The 19,703-nt window shown below is 41.3% G+C and overlaps 2 protein-coding genes across 2 annotated transcripts; both read left to right on the forward strand.

Annotated features, from left to right (window-relative positions):
• The first annotated feature begins 3,969 nt into the window (after positions 1-3,969).
• Positions 3,970-4,908, forward strand: LOC101970532 (vomeronasal type-1 receptor 4). The gene has a single exon (XM_005341785.3). It carries the CDS (start codon positions 3,970-3,972, stop codon positions 4,906-4,908), a length of 939 nt encoding a protein of 312 aa, XP_005341842.3.
• Positions 4,909-18,534: 13,626 nt separating this feature from the next.
• LOC101974264 (vomeronasal type-1 receptor 4) lies at positions 18,535-19,578 on the forward strand. The gene has a single exon (XM_005341797.2). It carries the CDS (start codon positions 18,535-18,537, stop codon positions 19,576-19,578), a length of 1,044 nt encoding a protein of 347 aa, XP_005341854.2.
• Positions 19,579-19,703: the final 125 nt, after the last annotated feature.

The following is a 19,703-nucleotide window of genomic DNA, read 5'->3' on the forward strand; positions in this document are numbered from 1 at the left end:
TTCCACAATGTGTATTTACCAGGTTTCCTTGGACACCTTACGTGTGTACAATATGTTTGTCTGTCAAACCTCAATAGAAGAAGATGGGGAAATCTGTGGAACTTCTCCCCTGTATCCTAAGTGGGCACACCCCTCAGAGAAAAAGCCTGGTCTGCAACCTGTGAGCAGTAGCCAGACCTGATGCCCCTCCAGCCCCTCACATCCCTGCCATCCAATCCAAACCCATATCACCACACACCTGTGTCCTGTGGCCTCACAGTCACTCCCTGTGATGCCTGTCCTCAGGGCCTCAGGACAACTGCTCTCCCTCCCATTACCCTACAAGACCTGTCTTCAGTGCCCTTGGTTCTCTTCTCAACTCCCCATCCCAGGGTCTCAGGCCTTTCTCATGGCCTCTGCCCCACCCCATCAAATGCCCAAGCCTAAAATCTCAGGCTTTGCCAACTCCAAGTTCACTGCAGACTGATCACAGCCAGTCCCACCATCCTCCGTCTTGGTCCTGGGTGCACACTTCATTGTCTTCTTGTTGCACTCAGGTTACCTGCATCTACATCTGGACACTTTCCTTGGTCTCACTGGTGGCCTTATGAGTCCAGATACACCACATGGCTATAGAATGCAGCCTTGTAACTATTCTTGAAATCTGGAAGTGTACAGGTTTGAACTTGGATTTTCTGATGTTCCCCTCGCTAGTTTTTGTTCTCACAGTTGCCTTAGCTCTCTCCGCCCACCTCCTCCCAGCTTCCTCTGGCCAGGTTCTAGGTTCGCCCAACTTGGCCGATTGCACCTCTGCAAACTCACCCTCTTCTTGTCACAGTGCAGGCCTGTTTTGGACACCCCTCACTGCATAACTCTGATCCCAGGCACATTCACAGTGTCCACGTATGGGATTCATGCTTGGGAGACAGTCAATCTGCTATGACCACCACCACCCAGTTACCTTCACCTCTGTTCACACTGCTGACTCCTAAGAGCGTCTGCATTCCCACATGACCATGCACCCATGTCCCCACTACCTGTTAGACCACAGGACCTTAAGTCCCTCTGCACTCTGCCCCCTCCTCCCTCAACCCCAGATGTGCACATTAACAATTTCTGAGTGCTTAATGACCTTTTACCTTCCCCCCTCGACCTTCCCTCTGCATTCTCTCTGTCCTGCTCATCACAGGATCTGCACTGTCAACCTGTGCATATTTCCTCCTTTCCCATGTTATCTTTTTTCCTCATCTAACATCCATGCCATGGCACTGCCCCAAACACACCTGCTCCTATAAGACTGGACCTGAATGGTAAACTTCACAGGGTTTATTAAGATGGTAAATATTGACCTTTCAGGGGTGGAGGGATTACAGATATCAGAGCAGACTCCTGTGCTGTGTCCACCTCTTGAGGCTGTAGGTTAAATATTAGCAGCACAGGCATATCTGAGAGAAACTTTAGTGCAAGCCTTTCAAACAGTCTGATCCTGCTGCTGTCACTATTGAGAGAGGTTTTAGATCATTTTGTTTATTGTTAAATTTCTCCCCCATTCAATAAAGTGTGTAATATTGGTACAATATTGTTCTCTGCAATTTTTTTGATAAGAACTTGGCATTGAATTGTGAAAATGGGTCTAAATTTATTTACTTGTATTTGTGAAGATGTGTGCAATATGTTTTTAGGACAATTATTAGCAACATTTTCTCCTTTAATTCATGTTTTTAAAAATCTTTCTACTTGTTTTATCTCATTCCATTTCCATTTTAGTACCTTAAGTAATCATGCCACTCAGGGAAATAAAAAAAGGAAGTAACTAGTTTTGGGGTAGAAAACTTCTGAAGAAAGCAAGGAATACAATGGGTCATGCATAGCTCACTGCCAGGCTATTCCATGACAAAATTTCAGGTGAGACCTGCCTTTCTCCAGGGACCAAGGATACATTAAAGCCTCTCTGAACACTCTAGTATCCCCTTGGGAGGTTCTAGCAAGAAACTTTGTAATTGTTTTTGGTAAGTGTCACCTGGGGAGAAAGTTTTCAGCAGTGTCCTTAGCTCCCCAACCCGCATGCCCATTGCTGCTACAGACACAGTGGTCACTGCAGGTCCACGGGGAGGTGAGGTCACAGAGTCACAGACTCATACCTTAAGAGCTACCTGCTTCCCTGCAGCACATGTCCTGGTCACAGAGGCCTCTGCACTAAGATTACATTCTGTCAAAGAGAAAGAACCTGGTGAGTGATCCAATTTCAGTCTAAGAGTGGCATCCGTGGGGGAAGACCCATTTCAAGATCGTGGGTAAGTGTTCACATCATAAAAGGGGATGCTGGATTGAGCCTCATAGATTGCCAGAGCCATACAGGAAGTAGATGAAGTGCTGAAGAAAGGGCTCAAGACAGTTGAGATAAAAGGGGTGGCAGCCTCAGCCTCAATCTCTGATGCTCCTGATTAAATAAATGTGATGTTCACTGGTAGTGATAGAGATGTCAGTCCAAATGAAAAAAAATGTGGTTTTTAAAGTGCACTGGGGGTAGTTTTAAAACTAATCAGCTCTTCAGTTTCCTTTATAGGAATTATATGGTGATTATTCATCAGTCTTATAGCTGGACTTGTAATACCTACATGCTTGGATATAGAGTAGGAATAATTTTCAGGGATCCTCTAGTCCTGTGTAGAAAGTGATGTGAATGGTGATGCTTGAGAGAAAGTACTCTCTAACTCTGGGCCTGATGCAGACAATGCAGACAGTATTTGTAACAGTCTGAAACCTTCAGTGGCCTTTGCTTATAGTGAGGCTATTTCCCCTTTAAATTAGTAAGAAGCATTTATGTTGTGGACATAATCATTACAGGTTTCTTGTCTTCCTTGTTAAAAATATTTGCCTGGTTGTAAAAAATCCACCATCTGCTCTAGGAATTTGATAGTGCAGCAGGCTTGAGTGTGAAGGTGTAAAGTAAGAAATTTCTTTATTTCTTTATTCTGGTAAACCTAAAATTTTTCTAATCATGTGCATTCTAATGACCTCAAAATCCTACTGTTTGGATTTTGAATGCACACGTTTTCATGCCCACAAGTGCCAGTTTGTGTGGTTGGCTCCTACTGTTTATCATTCCTCAATCTTGCTTCTTTGAAATAGTTTTACTTAACATTGGTATTAGTGAATCTACATATGGATCCTCTGCAATGAGTAAATATTTTTTATGCTCTCCTCTCATTTAGTCTATGTTCATTCTTCATGTTCCAAAGCTGAGGACTTGGCCTATGATTGTGGAACCATTCCTGTGATATGTATCATTGTATTTTGTTCCTAACATGTGACCAAGTGACTCATGGCAAAGCTGTGCTAATGAGGAGCCAGTCCTTCATTATTGCAGGGAACTCACCATGGGACAGGTGTCTGCAATGTTATAACTCCCTCAGATCATCTGCAATTATTATAATATCTAAATGATCCCTCCTAATTGATGTTGCATGTAGAATAAATCTTTAGAAGCAAATGGAAAGTTATAAAAATAGCACTCATTTAGAAGATAAGCAGATTGTAGAAAAGCAGAAGTAAATATGAGCAGAATTGATAGAAAAAACCCACTCACTGGCTTTAGGGATGGTTGGTGGTTCACCTATCCTCCCTAAACACTCAGTTTCAAGGCCCCTCTCTGCACCTCATCAGAGTAGGGATTTGGACAGAGACTTAACCTCCCTGTGCCCAAGTTCTCCTGGTCCTCATGCAAAGTTATCTCAGCACTTGGCTCATGGTGTAAAGTTTCAAGAATCACGATGTGCTGCCTGCACAGCAGGGATTTACACACACTTCATGCCTTAACTAGTCATAGGAGCCTGATCAAAATTTTCTAGTGAAAATAAAACTTTAAGTTTTCCCAGTGGGAACTCTGTAGAGTAGGCAATAATAAGTCACTGCTGTCAGGACACGTGCAGCCCAGGCCTCCTGTTCCCCTGCAGGTCCCTCTGGCTTCAAATGCAGGGAACTGGCAGGATGGCAGCCAGTGATGTGGCTGTAGGAATCATCCTCCTGGCACAGACTGTGGTTGGAGCTCTGGGCATTTTCTCTCTTCTCCTCCATTACCTTGTCCTTTACTTCACTGGGTGCAGGGTAAGACACACAGACTTGATTCTTCAGCACTTGATTGTGGCCAACTTGTTAGCTCTCCTGTGTAGAGGAGTTCCCCAGACAATGGCAGGCTTTGGGATGAAATATTTCACCAGTGATATTGATTGCAAGCTGCTGTTTGCTCTTCACAAGGTGGGCAGAAACATATCCATGTGGAGCACATGCCTCCTGAGCATCTTTCAGGCCATTAAGATTAGTTCTGGGAACTCCAGGTGGGTTGAGCTTAAAATGAAAGCTCCCAGGTACATCATTTCCTGCATATACCTTAGCTTGGTCCTATCCCTCCTTCTAAATGTTATAAATTTTATGTACATGACTGCAAAAAAAGGGAACAAAACCATCACCAATGTAAAAGACTATGGGTACTGTTCTAGCATCTGTCATAACTCAACTGCAGACTCACTGTACGCGGCATTGCTAACCTTCCCTGATGATATGTGCATGGGGCTCATGCTCTGGGCCAGCAGCTACATGGTGCTCATCCTGCACATGCACAAGCAGAGAATGCAGCATGTTCATAAGACCAGCTCCTTAAGGTGCTCCCCTGAGTCCAGAGCCACCAAAACCATCCTCCTCCTGGTGAGCACCTTTGTCTCCTTTTACACACTTTCTTGCATCTTTCAGGTTTGTATAAGTGTTATGTACACTCCTAGTTGGTTTGTAGTAAATGCAGCTTTTATTATTGCTGGGTGTTTCCCAGCTGTCAGGCCCTTCCTGCTCATGACCCGAGACTACAATGTATCTGGGCTCTGCTTTACCTGGATACAGAATAGAGGAACCCATGATATCACGGGAAAGATTTAAATTGTAAGATTTTGCACAATTAGTTTTTTTTTGTTCTTACCCATGAAGTTATAAAAATAGTAATGCACAGTGCTATCACTTGTGAGTGGTGGTTTATATTTAGTCACTTGTATATATGTGTGTTGCATGTGTATATGTGAGTATTTGAATACACGAGCATGTGTGCATGCATATAGCTGTGTTATGCTTATAGCCATCAAGCAACAATTTCTGGAAAATTATAGGTAGCGAATGGAAGTTTCTGATTTAAAATAGTACTAATCAAAACAATGGTAAATACTTTAACATAATATATAACTTTTGATTATTTTCCTGATATTCTAGTTGATTAAGTTATTAAACATGTGGACTCTCTTTTATTTATTACTTTTATATTTATCTCACGTATATTTTGAGGAAAATACCAAAGTGAACTCTGTCAAACAATATTCATTTTTATCCAGTGAAATTAGACTTGTATATTTCACACATTGTTGGACCTAAGGGGAAGCAGTGATATTCTAATGTCCCTCTTTATAATATATGTTATATTGAATTAACTTTGTTGGTTGTTGCTGTGTTATTTTCATTGTGCACTTTTCTTCTTTTCAAAAGCTAATTATTATATGAACTTCCTTAAGACACTGGCCACACTGACAACAGAAAACGCTGGGGTAATAACATGTTTTTTTATAAGTGAATTTGTACATATATATGTTAACACTACTCTAATGGACAAGTCTGGCAAGTTATGCTCAACTGTTGTGGGCTGATTGCTCAGAAAACACTTTCAGCAGGAATTTTGTCCAAATTCGAGAGTTTTATTTAGTCAGCTGGTGACTGTTCCCCTGCAAGAAGGACCTGAATTGTGTCTGCCAGGAAAGTCACCAGGTCCATGTTGTGTGGGGTTTATAAGGGGAAATAACCACACCCTAGAGGGGTAGGTGCAGGCAATGGAGCAGGACACAAGGACTGAGAAAGCATTTAGTAGAGCAAAAACAGACAACCACATCCTGGGTTTGAGCACATTTGTCAGCATATAAAGTACAGAAAAATGATATTTAGCATCTTAGAAACTTCTTCACATTATTTCTTTTATAATACTTATTTCATAATCTCATTATCCTACTTATTAACATTTTATAAGCTATAATTTATAATCTCTAATCAATATTAATTAAATTCAGACCATAGCATTTCCCACTGGTTTTGGAGGAACATAATCAAATCATTGATTCCTCTGTATATGTTGGGACATAATTAGCCCTTAAAACCAGTAACTTTATAGACAGTATCTGTTGTTTTATATACTAAATCTGACAGTTCAGAATACATGATCTGATTAAGAATCCTAGGAGTATTAACAGCAAAGGTCTCACTATGGCCCATAAGAGAGTGGTGAACCATGGAGACCAAGAATAAAAATATTGAAACTAATTATTTTAGTCTTTTTGTTTGTTTGTTTAATCTTTTTTGAACCAGTGACAAGTTTTCTCTTATTTCCCAGGAGTGGTTAGTATGGAAACAACACATTTCTCCTAAGGTCTTACACAGACCACCTTGTTTCAGAACCAGAAGGTTTTGTTCTCTTCTATTTTGTACCATTATTTCTTCCAAGGAATTGAGAGAACTTTTATATTTTTTGGCTGACAGTTTTAATTGTGTAAGTTCTATGTGTCTGGTTAAGGTTTTGAAAGGTTGTTTTAGCAACTCAGACCTCATAACAATTTTTGGTCCCAAATTAGCCTCTATTTTGTGACTTGACCCTATTCTCTATTTACATTGATTGTATTTTTCTCTTCTAAATTTAGGGATTTCTTACTCTTGTAACAAAAAGGGCAGCAACATCTCTTGCTGTTTCAAGCTTAGAGGTGGGTGATGTGCAGCGGGGCAAGCCATTTGGAGTCCCTTTTTAAATTGGGTTGGTCAAAGGGGACATGATGAAAGTCTGGTTCTATGAAGAACAGGTTGTAAAGTCATGTGGGGATTGGTGGTTTTATTAGGGAAACTAAAAGACAGGAGTCCTAAAATGAGATTAATATAAAATAAATGATGCATCATTTATAACATGTCGAAATTCATATTTTTTCTTTAGCAAGAGCAAGAACTGAGAAGGTGTCCCCATAAGAAGGCCTCATAAAGCCTACTAAGGCCTTTATTTGGTAATTTAAACCTCTAATATTATCAGAGTTATCAGGAATGTAAACACAACAGTTAGTTACATTACTTAATGTCATCTGATTTTTATAAAATATCTTTTTATTGGCATGTCCTTTGAACTTAGTAGAGATCCCTTTTTCTTTGTTACTTAGGGATAGAGAATACCTGTGTAGGAGCTTAGAGATCTGAAGGCCTTAAACTGACTAAGAACTTTTAATTTGTCCAGTTTTTTAAATCTTATTTATTTGGTGTGGGGAGCAGGCTCTAACATAAATGTGTATCTTAAGTTACAGTAACTGTCCAGGATTTGTAGTTTCCTGGTTTTAACTGTTTTTGCTAGGTGTTTAAGATCAACATGGTCAAATGGACCTTGGTTCTACCAGTTGTTAAAAGTCAGCTGAGTTCCCCTTGGCAGTCACTCTGGGGGAACTTGTGAGCAGACTCTTAGCTTTGCTTGCACCATCTGTGTGAGGATGGATTAAGTTCCCATTGACCATGTGGCTTCCCTTGGAAGCATCAGGGTGTCTCCTCCTTCCAATGACCTTCCTCTTTCTGCAGCTTGCACACTGACTCCTCTATTTACTCTGTAGATGATGGCTTAATGCCTTAAATCAACTTAGGTTGTTCTAAGGCAATAATAGCAGTAAAGTATACAAGGAAAAACTCTAAATTAACAAGACTAAAAACATATTTAGTTTGGACATAATTTTGAACCTTGGCTGAGTTATATATTATATCCTGTGTATGAGATCACAGTAATCTTTACAATAAAAATCAATCTTTGTACATAACATTAGATGAGCTGAAGTCTGGCCTACTTTGGAGGAATTTTAACATGTAGTAAGGTGGGAGGCAGAGCCTTAGTTCAGGTAAGATGGTACTCTTCACAAATCTTAGGTAAAGTGTTTCAGTTTTAAAGCTGATAATTTTGTGTGTGTGTGTGTGTGTGTGCGCGTGTGTGTGTGTGTAAAAGTGCTAATTTTTTTACAATAATAGACCAGACTATCACCATGTTTATAAATACCTTTCAATAAATGCCAATAAAGTTTTTCATCTATATAAGTCTAAAATTACCATTGCAAACAACTTTACAAGGTTCAAGAACACCAGACTTGATAAAATGTTTTCTTAAACCTTTTACTTTAAAGATTTGTATTCCTGGAAGATATGAACACATTATATAAAGAAGAATAAAAACTGCAACGTAATTATTTAACTTTTAAAGAAAAACCTAGACCCTGTAATGTAGAACAATACTTAAAATTAATCATTGCCATTTAATCAGAGTTATAGAAACCTTGATTTCTTAAGACCGTTTGTTCTAGGAAATAAAATTTAACACAATATTAGGAGTTAATTAATGTTTTAAGGAATCCTTGTCATTTTAATAAATTAAATTTTGGTTTGCACAAGTACATTAATATTTGACCTTAGGTGGAAAAATTGAATAGCTTGAAGTATTTGTGTTACATATATATAACCAACTGAAGTACTCACCAACCTTTTAAAATATACCCTTTATTCATATACACCATTTATTACTTACCTAGACCTTCTTGTTGTTCACTTGGATGTATTATAATTTTATCATATTAAGACATTTTCCCTAGAAACATTTGTGTGTGTGTATGTGTGTGTGTGTGTGTGTGTGTGTGTGTGTGTGTGTATATATATATATATATATATATATATATATATATATGTATAACCTTTTTTAATCTGCTGACCCCTCTTTTTGTTTATATTCTGAAGTAACCCTTACAAATTTTTGAATTTAGATAAATTACTCCATTTTAATAAAATAAAATAATTTATAGTATTTATGGTACTTGAATTAAAATGTAGTTGAAACCTTTAGATTCTTTAGATATAGAATTATAGCTGTTGGGACTTTTAACTTTTAATAACCTTGTTTTTAGTGATAAAATAAAGTAATTTTGAACTTTTAAATAAATTTTTCCAATTTATGAGAACACCAATAATACTTAAGTAAATTACCTTAAGGAATAATTAAGGGTACTCAATGTTATATTTAACAGTGTTTTAATTTTGTAGATTAATCAGATATCTCTTACAAACATATTTGTGATGAGTCTCACATATGTTATATCTAACATTTACTTTTTATTAAGATCTCAGACAATGTTCATTGAACAGCATTTTGTTCCTGTTGAAGAAAAATTTTAGAATCAATGGATATTAGACATTTTATAGACATTATAGACATTTTATTAACCATTGACCACCTTGAGAAGTTTGTGAATTCGTAACCTTAGATGCCGTGACCAGCACAGCCAAACTGTCAGGTTCTGGTGAGGGGCAATAGGAGATTGGAAGAAATAGTCACACATGCAGATCTTGAATGTAAAACAGCAGGGATCTGGTAAAGCACGGCTTTCTGGTGAAAAAACAGGTCCAAACATGTACACCAGCAGTCTTTATTATATATGTCTCTTTAATCAGATTAGAAACTATGCAAGCATTATTCTTAGTATTCATGAAAGTTAGGGAGTTAGCACCATTATGCAGCTATTTCCTCAGTTAAATTCTACAATTGCAACGTGCAAAGTTAGGAGCACTGTGCAGCTTTTTAAGAAAGTCCATTGTCTAAAGTTACTAATTCATGGTAGATTCAGGAGCAACTGGTGAACCATTGTGGTTATCTTAGCAAGGAAGGTCCTCCATTCCTAGGAGCTGTGTGCCTGAGAATAAGGTCAAAGATGATAAGACTCTAGCAACAGAGTCTCCCCATGGAGAGCATTGCCATAGCAACTGGGCATTCTACACTTTTGCATAGGAACTTTCCTAGTCACCACACGTGCCACAGCCATGAAGTCATCTAGGAACCCAGTCTCCAACACTGGTCTACCAGACACTGTCACTGACACTTAGACACATTTTTATTTGTTTACCCAATTTAAATTGAACTTTTTGAATCACATGAGCAGAAGGTATTTGGCTTCATCTTTAAATTTTAATTTATGAGCTCATATGTCAATTTTGGTACCAAACCTAGGTACACATGCCAGTATACCAAACAAACAAGGCCTTTTTCTAGAATTCCTGAAAATGGAATTGGAAACATTGAAGGGGTGTACAGGACAAATGGGAGGTGGAATGAGTTGGATTTGTAATAACCAGACAAAGGCAGACAGCAAAACACACAACAGGTAAGGAGACAGATTTAACCTACAGAAGATCAGACCTGAACCAGTGGGCTGGTAGGCAACATCTCACCACAGCCCAGAACTTGGGAAATAGTGCTGCCCAGCTTTCCTTGAGTCCCCAGGTGTAGATTCACAGAGACCAGACCTACCATCCAGGGTAGAACAGGCAATTCTCAGCAAAGCAATATGTGAGTTGGCAGGAGCCAATGGAGAGAGTACCTGGCTGAGGAATGCATGTCAGGGACCTTTCCCTAGGTGGTCTCCAGCTTGCTGTGCTTCCTGGGTGTCACTGAGTGATCTTCTGGCTGCAAGAAAATGAATGTCACTATCATCTCCAAATGTTGTCTGCTGATCACTCAGAAAATATTCTCAGTCCAAATTTTGTCCAAATTAGAGAGTTTTTTGTTTGTTTGTTTTGTTTTGTTTTTAGTAAGATGGTGACTGCTCTATCACCATCAGGACTTAAACTGTCTCTGCAAGGAACATCATCAAGCCCTAGTTGTGTGTACAAGGGCAGAAAACCACATAATTGAAAAGGTAGGTGCAGGCAAGGGAGCAGGACACAACGGCTGAGAAAGCAATTTGCAGAGCAAAAACAGACAACCACATCTTGGGTCGAGCACATTTGCGGGCACATGAAGTACTGAAAAACAAGTTTTAACATCTTAGAAACAGCTTAACATTATTTATTTTATAACACTTATCTCATAATCCTATTATCCTACTTATTAATATTTTTGACCTTTAATTTATAATCTAGTATATTGATTAAAGCTCAGACCATAACACAACAAAATTACACAAACTAAGCACACACCTTGCATGCATTTGCTTTGTGCAAGGCCCTTGGTTTCTATGAAAACTCCTCTTGCATCTCCCAACACCATTCCCCAATATGACCAGAATGTGACAGAGCATATCACCTGTTTTGTACTGTACACAATAAAACTGTTCTGTATGAGCCCTTTTGTATTTGATTTTAAAAATTCCATAACTTTTAAGTAATTTTTATTTCCACTTGCTTTTGGCAATAAATTCAACTGCAGGAATTTCAAAGGGTTAATTTTAGCATTCCTTTTCTTGATGTACCTGTGCCCTGGTTTGGGCATGATTTTTGGATTTCCATAAAAATCTATGAGTTGAAAGCCTCGTCTCTGTAGTTGTGTGTTGGTGGAGGCAAGGAGAAGGGCCTTGGGTCCTGGGGCAGTCACCCTTGCAAGGACAAATGGTGATCTCCTGGAGTATATTAGCTCCCATGAGAATGGGTGGTCCTACAGCAAGTGCAGGTGTCTCCTCTGTCTCTCACGCCCTGTCCTACCCTGTGGTCTCTTCTGCACATGCTCCCAATATTGGGATTCCCTCTGTTCTGAGGCCTTCACCAGACCTCAGCAGATGCTGGCACCATGCTCTACAATCTGAAGAAATGTGAGCTGAATTAATTCCTTTTCTAAACAAAGTACCCACAGGTACTTAGTCACAGCAGTGGAGACAGGTGAGCACTTGGGAGGGTTTTTGAGTGTGGAGCGTCAAGATCAGCACTGCCTGGTAGGTTCTGCAACATGTTGTCATGATGCTTGTGTGCATCTCTGCTGGGGCTGCGTGCAGTGGTGCCCTTGTTGGTCATATGTTTACACCTAGGTAGCTCTAGGATGTATTTCCAGTTTGCCAAATGCCTGTAGGAATTTCACACCACTAGTTCCTCCTGTTTTATTATTTATAAATATGAACAAAATGCTTTTATTAACCACAACATAAAAATACCATGGATTTCTATTAGAAGTTTCCAAGGATAAATAAGGTGTTGTAAAATTGACCTTTCTCATATGCACTTTAAAAGAAAATACTCCCTTTATTCCTCTCCATTCTCTAATTATGTATAAGGTATGCTTTGGGGAAAATCTATTTATTCCACCTGGTTCCCAGCTACTTTCAGGATCTTTTTACCATATCACTTTGATAATTTTAAAATGATGCAGTTATTCCTGGAAGTTATTCCAATATCTAAAAGGTTTCCTATATCTAAATCTCTTCTATGCTCAAGAAAACTTTCCTATAAAATCAGACTTTCTTATAACCCAAGAGAAAACAAAATCTAGCTTTCTCACATATTCCCCAGAGGATTCAGATTCACAGGAAACCTATGTCTCCATTTGAGATTTTGGGGGGATATTAAATGGGTGATGGAAAGAGTTACGAGGGCAATCAGGGGCAAAGAAATCCGTATTCCTGTGTAATAAGTTTTAGCTCCAAAGACCCTGTAGAGATCTGCCCCTGAGGCTTCCTTTGTCACCCCCATCCCAGGTGATCTCCAAGACCTTCTCTTAAAAGTGGAGGCTTGAATGTTCTGACATTTTGTTCCATGGCAGTGACATTGTGACATTTCATTTTGACTCCAAACCCCCGAAGGACACAGACACTGGCTTCCCTCTGCAGACCCTCCAGCCTGAACTGCTGGGAGGGATGGAACCTGAAGGCCATCCAGGCATAATACCTGACCAGGCCCTGGAATCCCCAGGGACCAGGCCTGAGTGACCTGTTCCTCTTTGAAAATCATGGACAAGTATTGTCTTGTGTCAGTGCCAGGAGAACAACGAGTCTGGGACTCTCCAGGGAGGACACTGAGAGGCTTCATCTTGGGTCTTTTTCTGGATGCTGCTCGCCTGCTCCTTCCCTCAGCTGATTTCACCCTGTGACCTTCTCCTGTAATAAGTCATACGTGGGAGCACAATACCCTTCAACTGTCCCTGAGCCCTATTGGGGAACTGCTGAACTGGAGTGTAATTTGGGAATCCTTGAACGTGCAGTTGGTGTCAGGAGTGAGGGTGGCTGATGCAAAATGTGCTCCCTCTGTTTTGTAGTTTAGCCTGAGAGGCAGAGTCAGCAAGAAAAGTCAGTGTGACATGTGCTCACATCTGGAAAAGGGATTCAGGGGAAAATATCCCTTATCCATCTGAGCAGATAGTAAGAGATGTGAGGGCCCAAGACCTTACAGCAGCCCCTCAGGGATCCCACTATAAATTCATGAACTTCTCACTGAGAAGCAGAGATGATCAATCACCCCAGTGATGGTGACATGCGATTTCAGATGCTTAAGATTATAGTAGTGAAATTTATCTGTTTCTTACTTAAAATACCATGAATGAAGGGCAGTTTGAGAGGATGATGGGTGCTATGTTTATCTTGCCTTTATTCTTATGAGATAGTAGGATGGAACCCCATGATCTGCCTAAAGCTATGTAGAAACTATGTATGTGAGATTATTTCCCAATCAAAAAGGATTTAGAAAACCTAACTCTGCATATGTGAGGCACATAAAAGACAGTGATTATCGTGTGCTGCAAACCCCTGAGCTCTGAGGATTTTGGTGAGCCTGCTTTCGTTCTAGGATTTAGGGGGGATCCTTATTACTAACATTTCCATCCTGACACCACGTAGATCCAACCCTCATAGCACAGTTTCTCCCACGTCCCCTGAGTGCAGAGCCACCCAAAGACTCTTGTTCTGGTGAGCACATTTGATTGGTTTCCACTCTCTCCTCTTTCCATTTTTTATGACTCATTTTAGTCTCTGGTGGTGTTTGGTGTGGGCAGCCACCCGTGGTCCCTGGGCTGATCTTGCTCCCCTTGCCCTTGAGAATCGGGGATGTTGGTCTGGCACACATGTGAAAGCTGTGTAGGGCAAATGGCCTTTACCCTCCCTAGGCAAGGGAGCCTGATTCAAGCCCTACCTGGGAGTCACCTAGTGGGGATAGGAACCCTGTTGAAACCTGATTGCCCTGCCTGATTTGGATAGAACATTCCATTGAACCCCCTATAATACTAAAGATTATCCCGAGAGCTGAACCCTGGGTCACTGAGTCGCAGTGCCTTAGAAATTCATATTTGTGTGCTGCGTGGTTTCTTCACCATTTTCTTAGTTATGAATACACCCAGCTCCTTTGAACCCCATTCATATCACTAGCCTGGCCAGCTGGGGTTAGTTTGGTGAATGTGCTGCCCCACTTTCTGTGTGTTTCCCCACTCCCACCCCTTGCTCTACTTTCTCAAGATTCCTCCCATCTAGCTCTCCGTTGTCAGCACAAGCATCACAAACCAAGATTACATCAGATAAGTTAGGTTGCCTGTTTTTCAATAAATTTCAGTTTTCTTCTCTCTCATTATTCTGTAAAAGGCAATACAGAAATGTAAGAATAAGACAGATTCTTCTATGGGAGACGTGTAAGTGTTGTAAGTGGTTGCCTGTTGGACCTGCCTAGAAATGCAGGAGGTAAATACAGCCTGCTGGCCTCACTCTGGTTTGCAGAAGCCTCCTCACTTCACTCTTCATCAAATGTGGACTGAAGAAATTAAACGCATCAGTCCTACGACAGCACTTGAGCAATTAAAGCATTTCCATCAGAGGTTTGCTCTTGGAAAGATTCACCAAAAGTGGACACAGAAAGGAATGGGCAGTGGACCTTGGTCTAAGACAAATCTCTCTGGCTTTCCATGTATGTGGACATCCCCTGGGAGGATGGATGTGCTGTTTCTGTTCATGCTTACTTATCCTGATAGAGAGATTTGGATTCTAAGATATTGTCAACCATGGGATAGAAACATGTTTATTTAGTACAGAGGGAAATGAGACTCCAGGAAGGAAAGACCAACTCCCAACACATCACGGGTTTTGGAGATTCATGGAAAAGCTGTGCTGAGGGAGTCCCCAGATCCTGAGCCTACACAGAGAACAGCCCTGAGAGTGAGGTATAAAGCCTTCACAGGGACGTGAGGGATGGGCCATCTAAGGGCTCCATTCACCTCGCCATGCTCACTCCACCCTGCACACAGGTGGCCAGTATCCTTTATCATCCTCCTCCTCAGGACTGCATGATAAAGCCAACTCTAACCTTGTCCCACTCTAATGACAATGTCCCAGATACTGTTCCCTGTGATATCTCACTGCCTCATCCCCAGACTGGGCTTGATGGACACTTGAGAACTTCAGGGGCTGTGTGTTCATGTAAATGTCAGAATGGACAGAGGTTTTGATCCCTGTGCCCCAAAACTTTAGGCTTCAGAAATCCAGAATAAGAATAATTCCATATTGAATGGAGAGATGACCTTAGGATCGTGAATTCAGTAGAGCATCAAGGAGAGAGTATGGAAATAGGTCCTCTCAACCCAGAGGGAAAGGTCACTGTATATCACATGAGTATAGCCCCAAACCTTGGGTATTAGCCAGTTGTTTTTCTATAACAAAACCCCAGAAGTTGGTTACTTTATAGAGCAAAGATAGTTATTTATTTCACTTTCAGTGTTTTTTTTTAATTTATTTATAGATGGACACAATCTTTGTTTTATTATTATTATATTTTAATAAGGTGCTGAGAAGAGAACCCAGCGCCTCACACATACTAGGTGAGTGCTCTACGTCTGAGCCTCAACCCCAGTCCATTTTCAGCAGTGACACCACCATCAGTTTCTCTGTGGCCCTCTCCTGGTTCTCAGGATAGCAGATGGCAGGACTCTGTGTGAGAGGGACAGATGATGTTGAGTTTGAAAGTCAGAGACAATCTGGGGCCAGTCCTCTTTCGTAACAACCCTCTTGAGAACTAGCCTGATCCCATGAGATCCACATGGGTCATTTCAATAGGCAAAGACCCAGTGACCTGTCTCCACTAGGCCTCACCTGATATAGACCTCACCACCTCTAACATGGCCACACCAGGGTTCCAAGACAAAATCCCTGGTGGACAAACCCCAATCGTATTGGATATTTGCATAAATGCTAGATGTGGCCTGAGAGACCCTCTGGTTCTGTGGCTGTTGTTGGGGAGGAACCCATTTAGAACCTGCTCCAGTCCTTCTGTGGATGTTGGTCTGTTTCTCCCTCCTGTCAGGATTGGGGTCAGTATTGGGAGAATACATGTATCCACACTAGAGGACATCAGTTACAATTGGATTGAGCATGTGAGTCCAATTAACTGACTCTCATTTGTGCAGAGGAATCCAGTGACTTCCAAGGTGAACAACTAGCACCACATTCTTCCTTTTCCTGGTTCCTGTGTTAATATCCTTCCTATAGGTTTTTCTCTCTCTCCATTTCTCTGATGACACCTTCAATGATGCTGCCACTTGTTGAAATGAAGAACAGGAACCAACTAGACTTGTGGTAGAAACTTCTCAGGGAAGCAAGGAATGCCATGGGACATGCATAGCTCACTGCCAGTCCTTCACATGACAGGCCTCAGTACTTCCTGTTCCCTCCAGGGACCAAAAACTCCAGAGTCCCCTTAAGACATGTTATGAAGAAACCTATTGTTGTTTTGCTACGTGTCACCTGGGGAGAGAGTTTTCAGCAGTGTCCTCAGGACCCCAGCTTGCATGCCCATTGCTGCTACAGGCACAGTGATAATTGCAGGTCTCAGGGGAGGTGAGGTCACAGTGTCACAGACCCATATCTCAGGATGTGCCCACCTCCCTGCAGCACATCTCCTGGTCACAGAGCTCTGTGCACTAGGATCACCATCCTGGTAAAGAGAAAGAGCCTGAGGAGTAATGCACAATCAGTGTGAGAGTAGCATCTGGGAGGGAAGACCCAGCTCAGGAGTGTGGGTAAGTGATCACATTAGAAAAGGGGGGGCTGGATGGAACCTGTAGAAGCCAGAACCACAAAGGGAGAAGAAGTGATGAAGATTGGGCTCCAGGTAGTAAAGATGAATGGGGTCCAGCCTCAATGCCAAACCATGATGGATCCTAATTTAACTTAATGTGGTCCTCATTGACAATGACTGCTATGGTTTAATCCAAGGGAAAAACAAATGTGATTTTTCATGATGTACAAGGATGTTGTTTGAAATTCACTCAGCTGCTCAGTTTCTCTTATAGGGAATTCCACCCTAAATGTCTGTGATTTCTAGTGCTGGACCTATAGTCTCTCTCTGCCTGTTGTGTGGAGTAGGAGCAGCTCACAGGAATCCTCTAGTCCTGCACAGAGAGAGAGCTGATGGTGATGCTTTAGCAGAAGGTTTTCTCTGACTCTGAGCATGGTGCAGCCAATGGGGACAGTAATTGTACCAATCCTGAAAGCCTCAGAGTTCCAGGAGAATGAGGCCATTTCTCTCTGATGTGGAAACAACAAGTATGAAAAAGTGGACATGATTATTACAGGTTTCAACACCACCTGTCAGATGTGCATCTCTATGCCTGTCCATAATATTCTGATTGTAAGGAACTCAGCATCTGAGCCAAGAATGTACAGTGGAGCACAATGCAGTGCTAGGGGTATAGGAAATCTCTTGCCTCCCTGCTCCAGTTTCTGTGAACCTAAATTTCTCCAAATGATGAACTCTGTTAAATTATGCAGTCAAAGGACCTCAGAAATTCTGACATTTCATTGTTAAAATGAAAATGTTTTCATACCCACAAAAGCCAGTTAGCCTGGGAGGCTCCCATTGTGACGACATTCACCAATCTCTCTTCCTTGAAACAGTTTTTTTTTTAAACTTGGATATTAAGTCATATACGTTTATGTCTTTGAAAACCAGTGAATATTTTGTTTCCACTCTAAATTCTATTATCACATATTGATGCTTTATGTCCCAATATTAGGACCTGGCTTGGGAATGTGGCAGAATTCCTATGTTAGTTGTCATTGTACTTGGGCTCCAAACACACCACCAAGTGAGTCATGGGGTAGGTGTCCTGATGGGGAGCCTGTCCTGCCTCATTGCTTGTGACCCGCCATGGGACAAGTGCCTGCAGTACTAAAGTCCCCTCACTGCATCTGCAGTTATTAAATTATCTAAATGTTCATTTATAACTGATATTACATGTAGAATAAATCTTTATAAGCAAGTGGAAACATTTTACTAATAGGAAGTTATAAAGTAGCACTCACTCAGAAGACACTAGCAAAACAGAAAAGCAGAAGTGTACATGAGCTGATTGGTAGAAGAACCCTGCTCACTAGCTTTAGGGAAGCTTGGTGGTTCACATAGCCTCAGCCAGTTTCAAGGCTCCTTACTGCACTGGATCAGTGATGAATTGGTGTGCCCAAGTTCTCCTGGTCATCAGCAAAGTCATCTCAGCACCTGCCTCATGTTGTGAAGACTCAATAATCACCATGTGCTGCCTTCACAGCTGGGATTTATACATACTTCATGTTTCATCTAGGCACACCAGGCTCATTACAACCTGGTAGTTAAAATAAAACATTAAGTTTTCACAGTGGGAACTCTGGGGAGTGGGCAATGCTGAGTTTTGGTTGAAAGGACACATGTAGTCCCGGCCTCCTGTTCCCCTGCAGGACCCTCTGTCTGGGACAGAAGGGAACTGGTAGGATGGCAGCCAGTGATGTGGCTGTAGGAATCATCTTCCTAGTACAGACTGTAGTTGGAACTCTGGGCAATTCCTCTCTTCTCCTCCATTACTTGGTCCTTTACTTCACTGGGTTCAAGGTAAGACACACAGACTTGATTCTTCAGCACTTGATTGTGGCCAACTTGTTAACTCTCCTGTGTAAAGGAGTTCCCCAGACAATGGAAGCTTTTGGAGTGAAAATTTTCCTCAGTGATTTTGGATGCAAGTTGCTTTTCTATCTTCACAGGGTGGGCAGGGGTGTGTCCATTGGCAGCACCTGCCTCCTGAGTGTCTTCCAGGCCATTAAGATCAGCCCAGGAGACTCATGCTGTTCAAACCTTAAAGTAAATATTCATAAATACATTGGCTCCTCCATATACCTGAGCTGGATCCTGTACCTGTTCGTAAATGTTGTTTATCTTATGTACATGACTGGGAGAAGAAGCAACAAAAACATCACAATCCTAAAAGATTTTGGATACTGTTCTGGTGTTCGTCATGACGCAACCACAGACTCACTGCATGCAGCATTGCTAACCTTCCCTGATGTCCTGTGTGTGGGACTCATGCTCTGGGCCAGCAGCTCCATGGTGCTCATCCTGCACAGGCACAAGCAGAGAATGCAGCAGGTTCATAAGTCCAGCTCCCCCAGGTCCTCCCCTGAGTCCAGAGCCACCAAAACCATCCTCCTCCTGGTGAGCACCTTTGTCTCTTTGTACACACTTTCCTGCATGTTCCAAGTTAGTTTAGCTGTTATTTATAATGCCAACTGGTTTGTGGTGAGCACGGCTGCAATCATCTCTGGGTGTTTCCCAGCTGTCAGCCCCATTCTGCTCATGAGCAGAGACTCTACTGCATCCAGGATCCACTCTGCCTGGATACAGAATAGGAAGAATGCCAGTCATGTGAGAAAAATATACATCATTTACTTTTGTACAATCTGTTTTCGATCACTCATCTCCACAGACTTAGTGATAAGGCAGTCACACTGTAAGAGTGCAACACATGCACACACGTTTGCTTAGTGTGTTATAATGTGTGTCTCTGAATCTGCCTGAGTGTGTCTGCCCATCATTCAGATGATGTTTATTATCCATGAAACAATATTAGAAAATTTTATTTAAGTTTTGCAAATTCAAGATTTTAAAAT

This window comes from Ictidomys tridecemlineatus, chromosome 15 (assembly GCF_052094955.1).
Source record: "Ictidomys tridecemlineatus isolate mIctTri1 chromosome 15, mIctTri1.hap1, whole genome shotgun sequence".
In the NCBI taxonomy this organism is placed as follows: Eukaryota; Metazoa; Chordata; class Mammalia; order Rodentia; family Sciuridae; genus Ictidomys; species Ictidomys tridecemlineatus.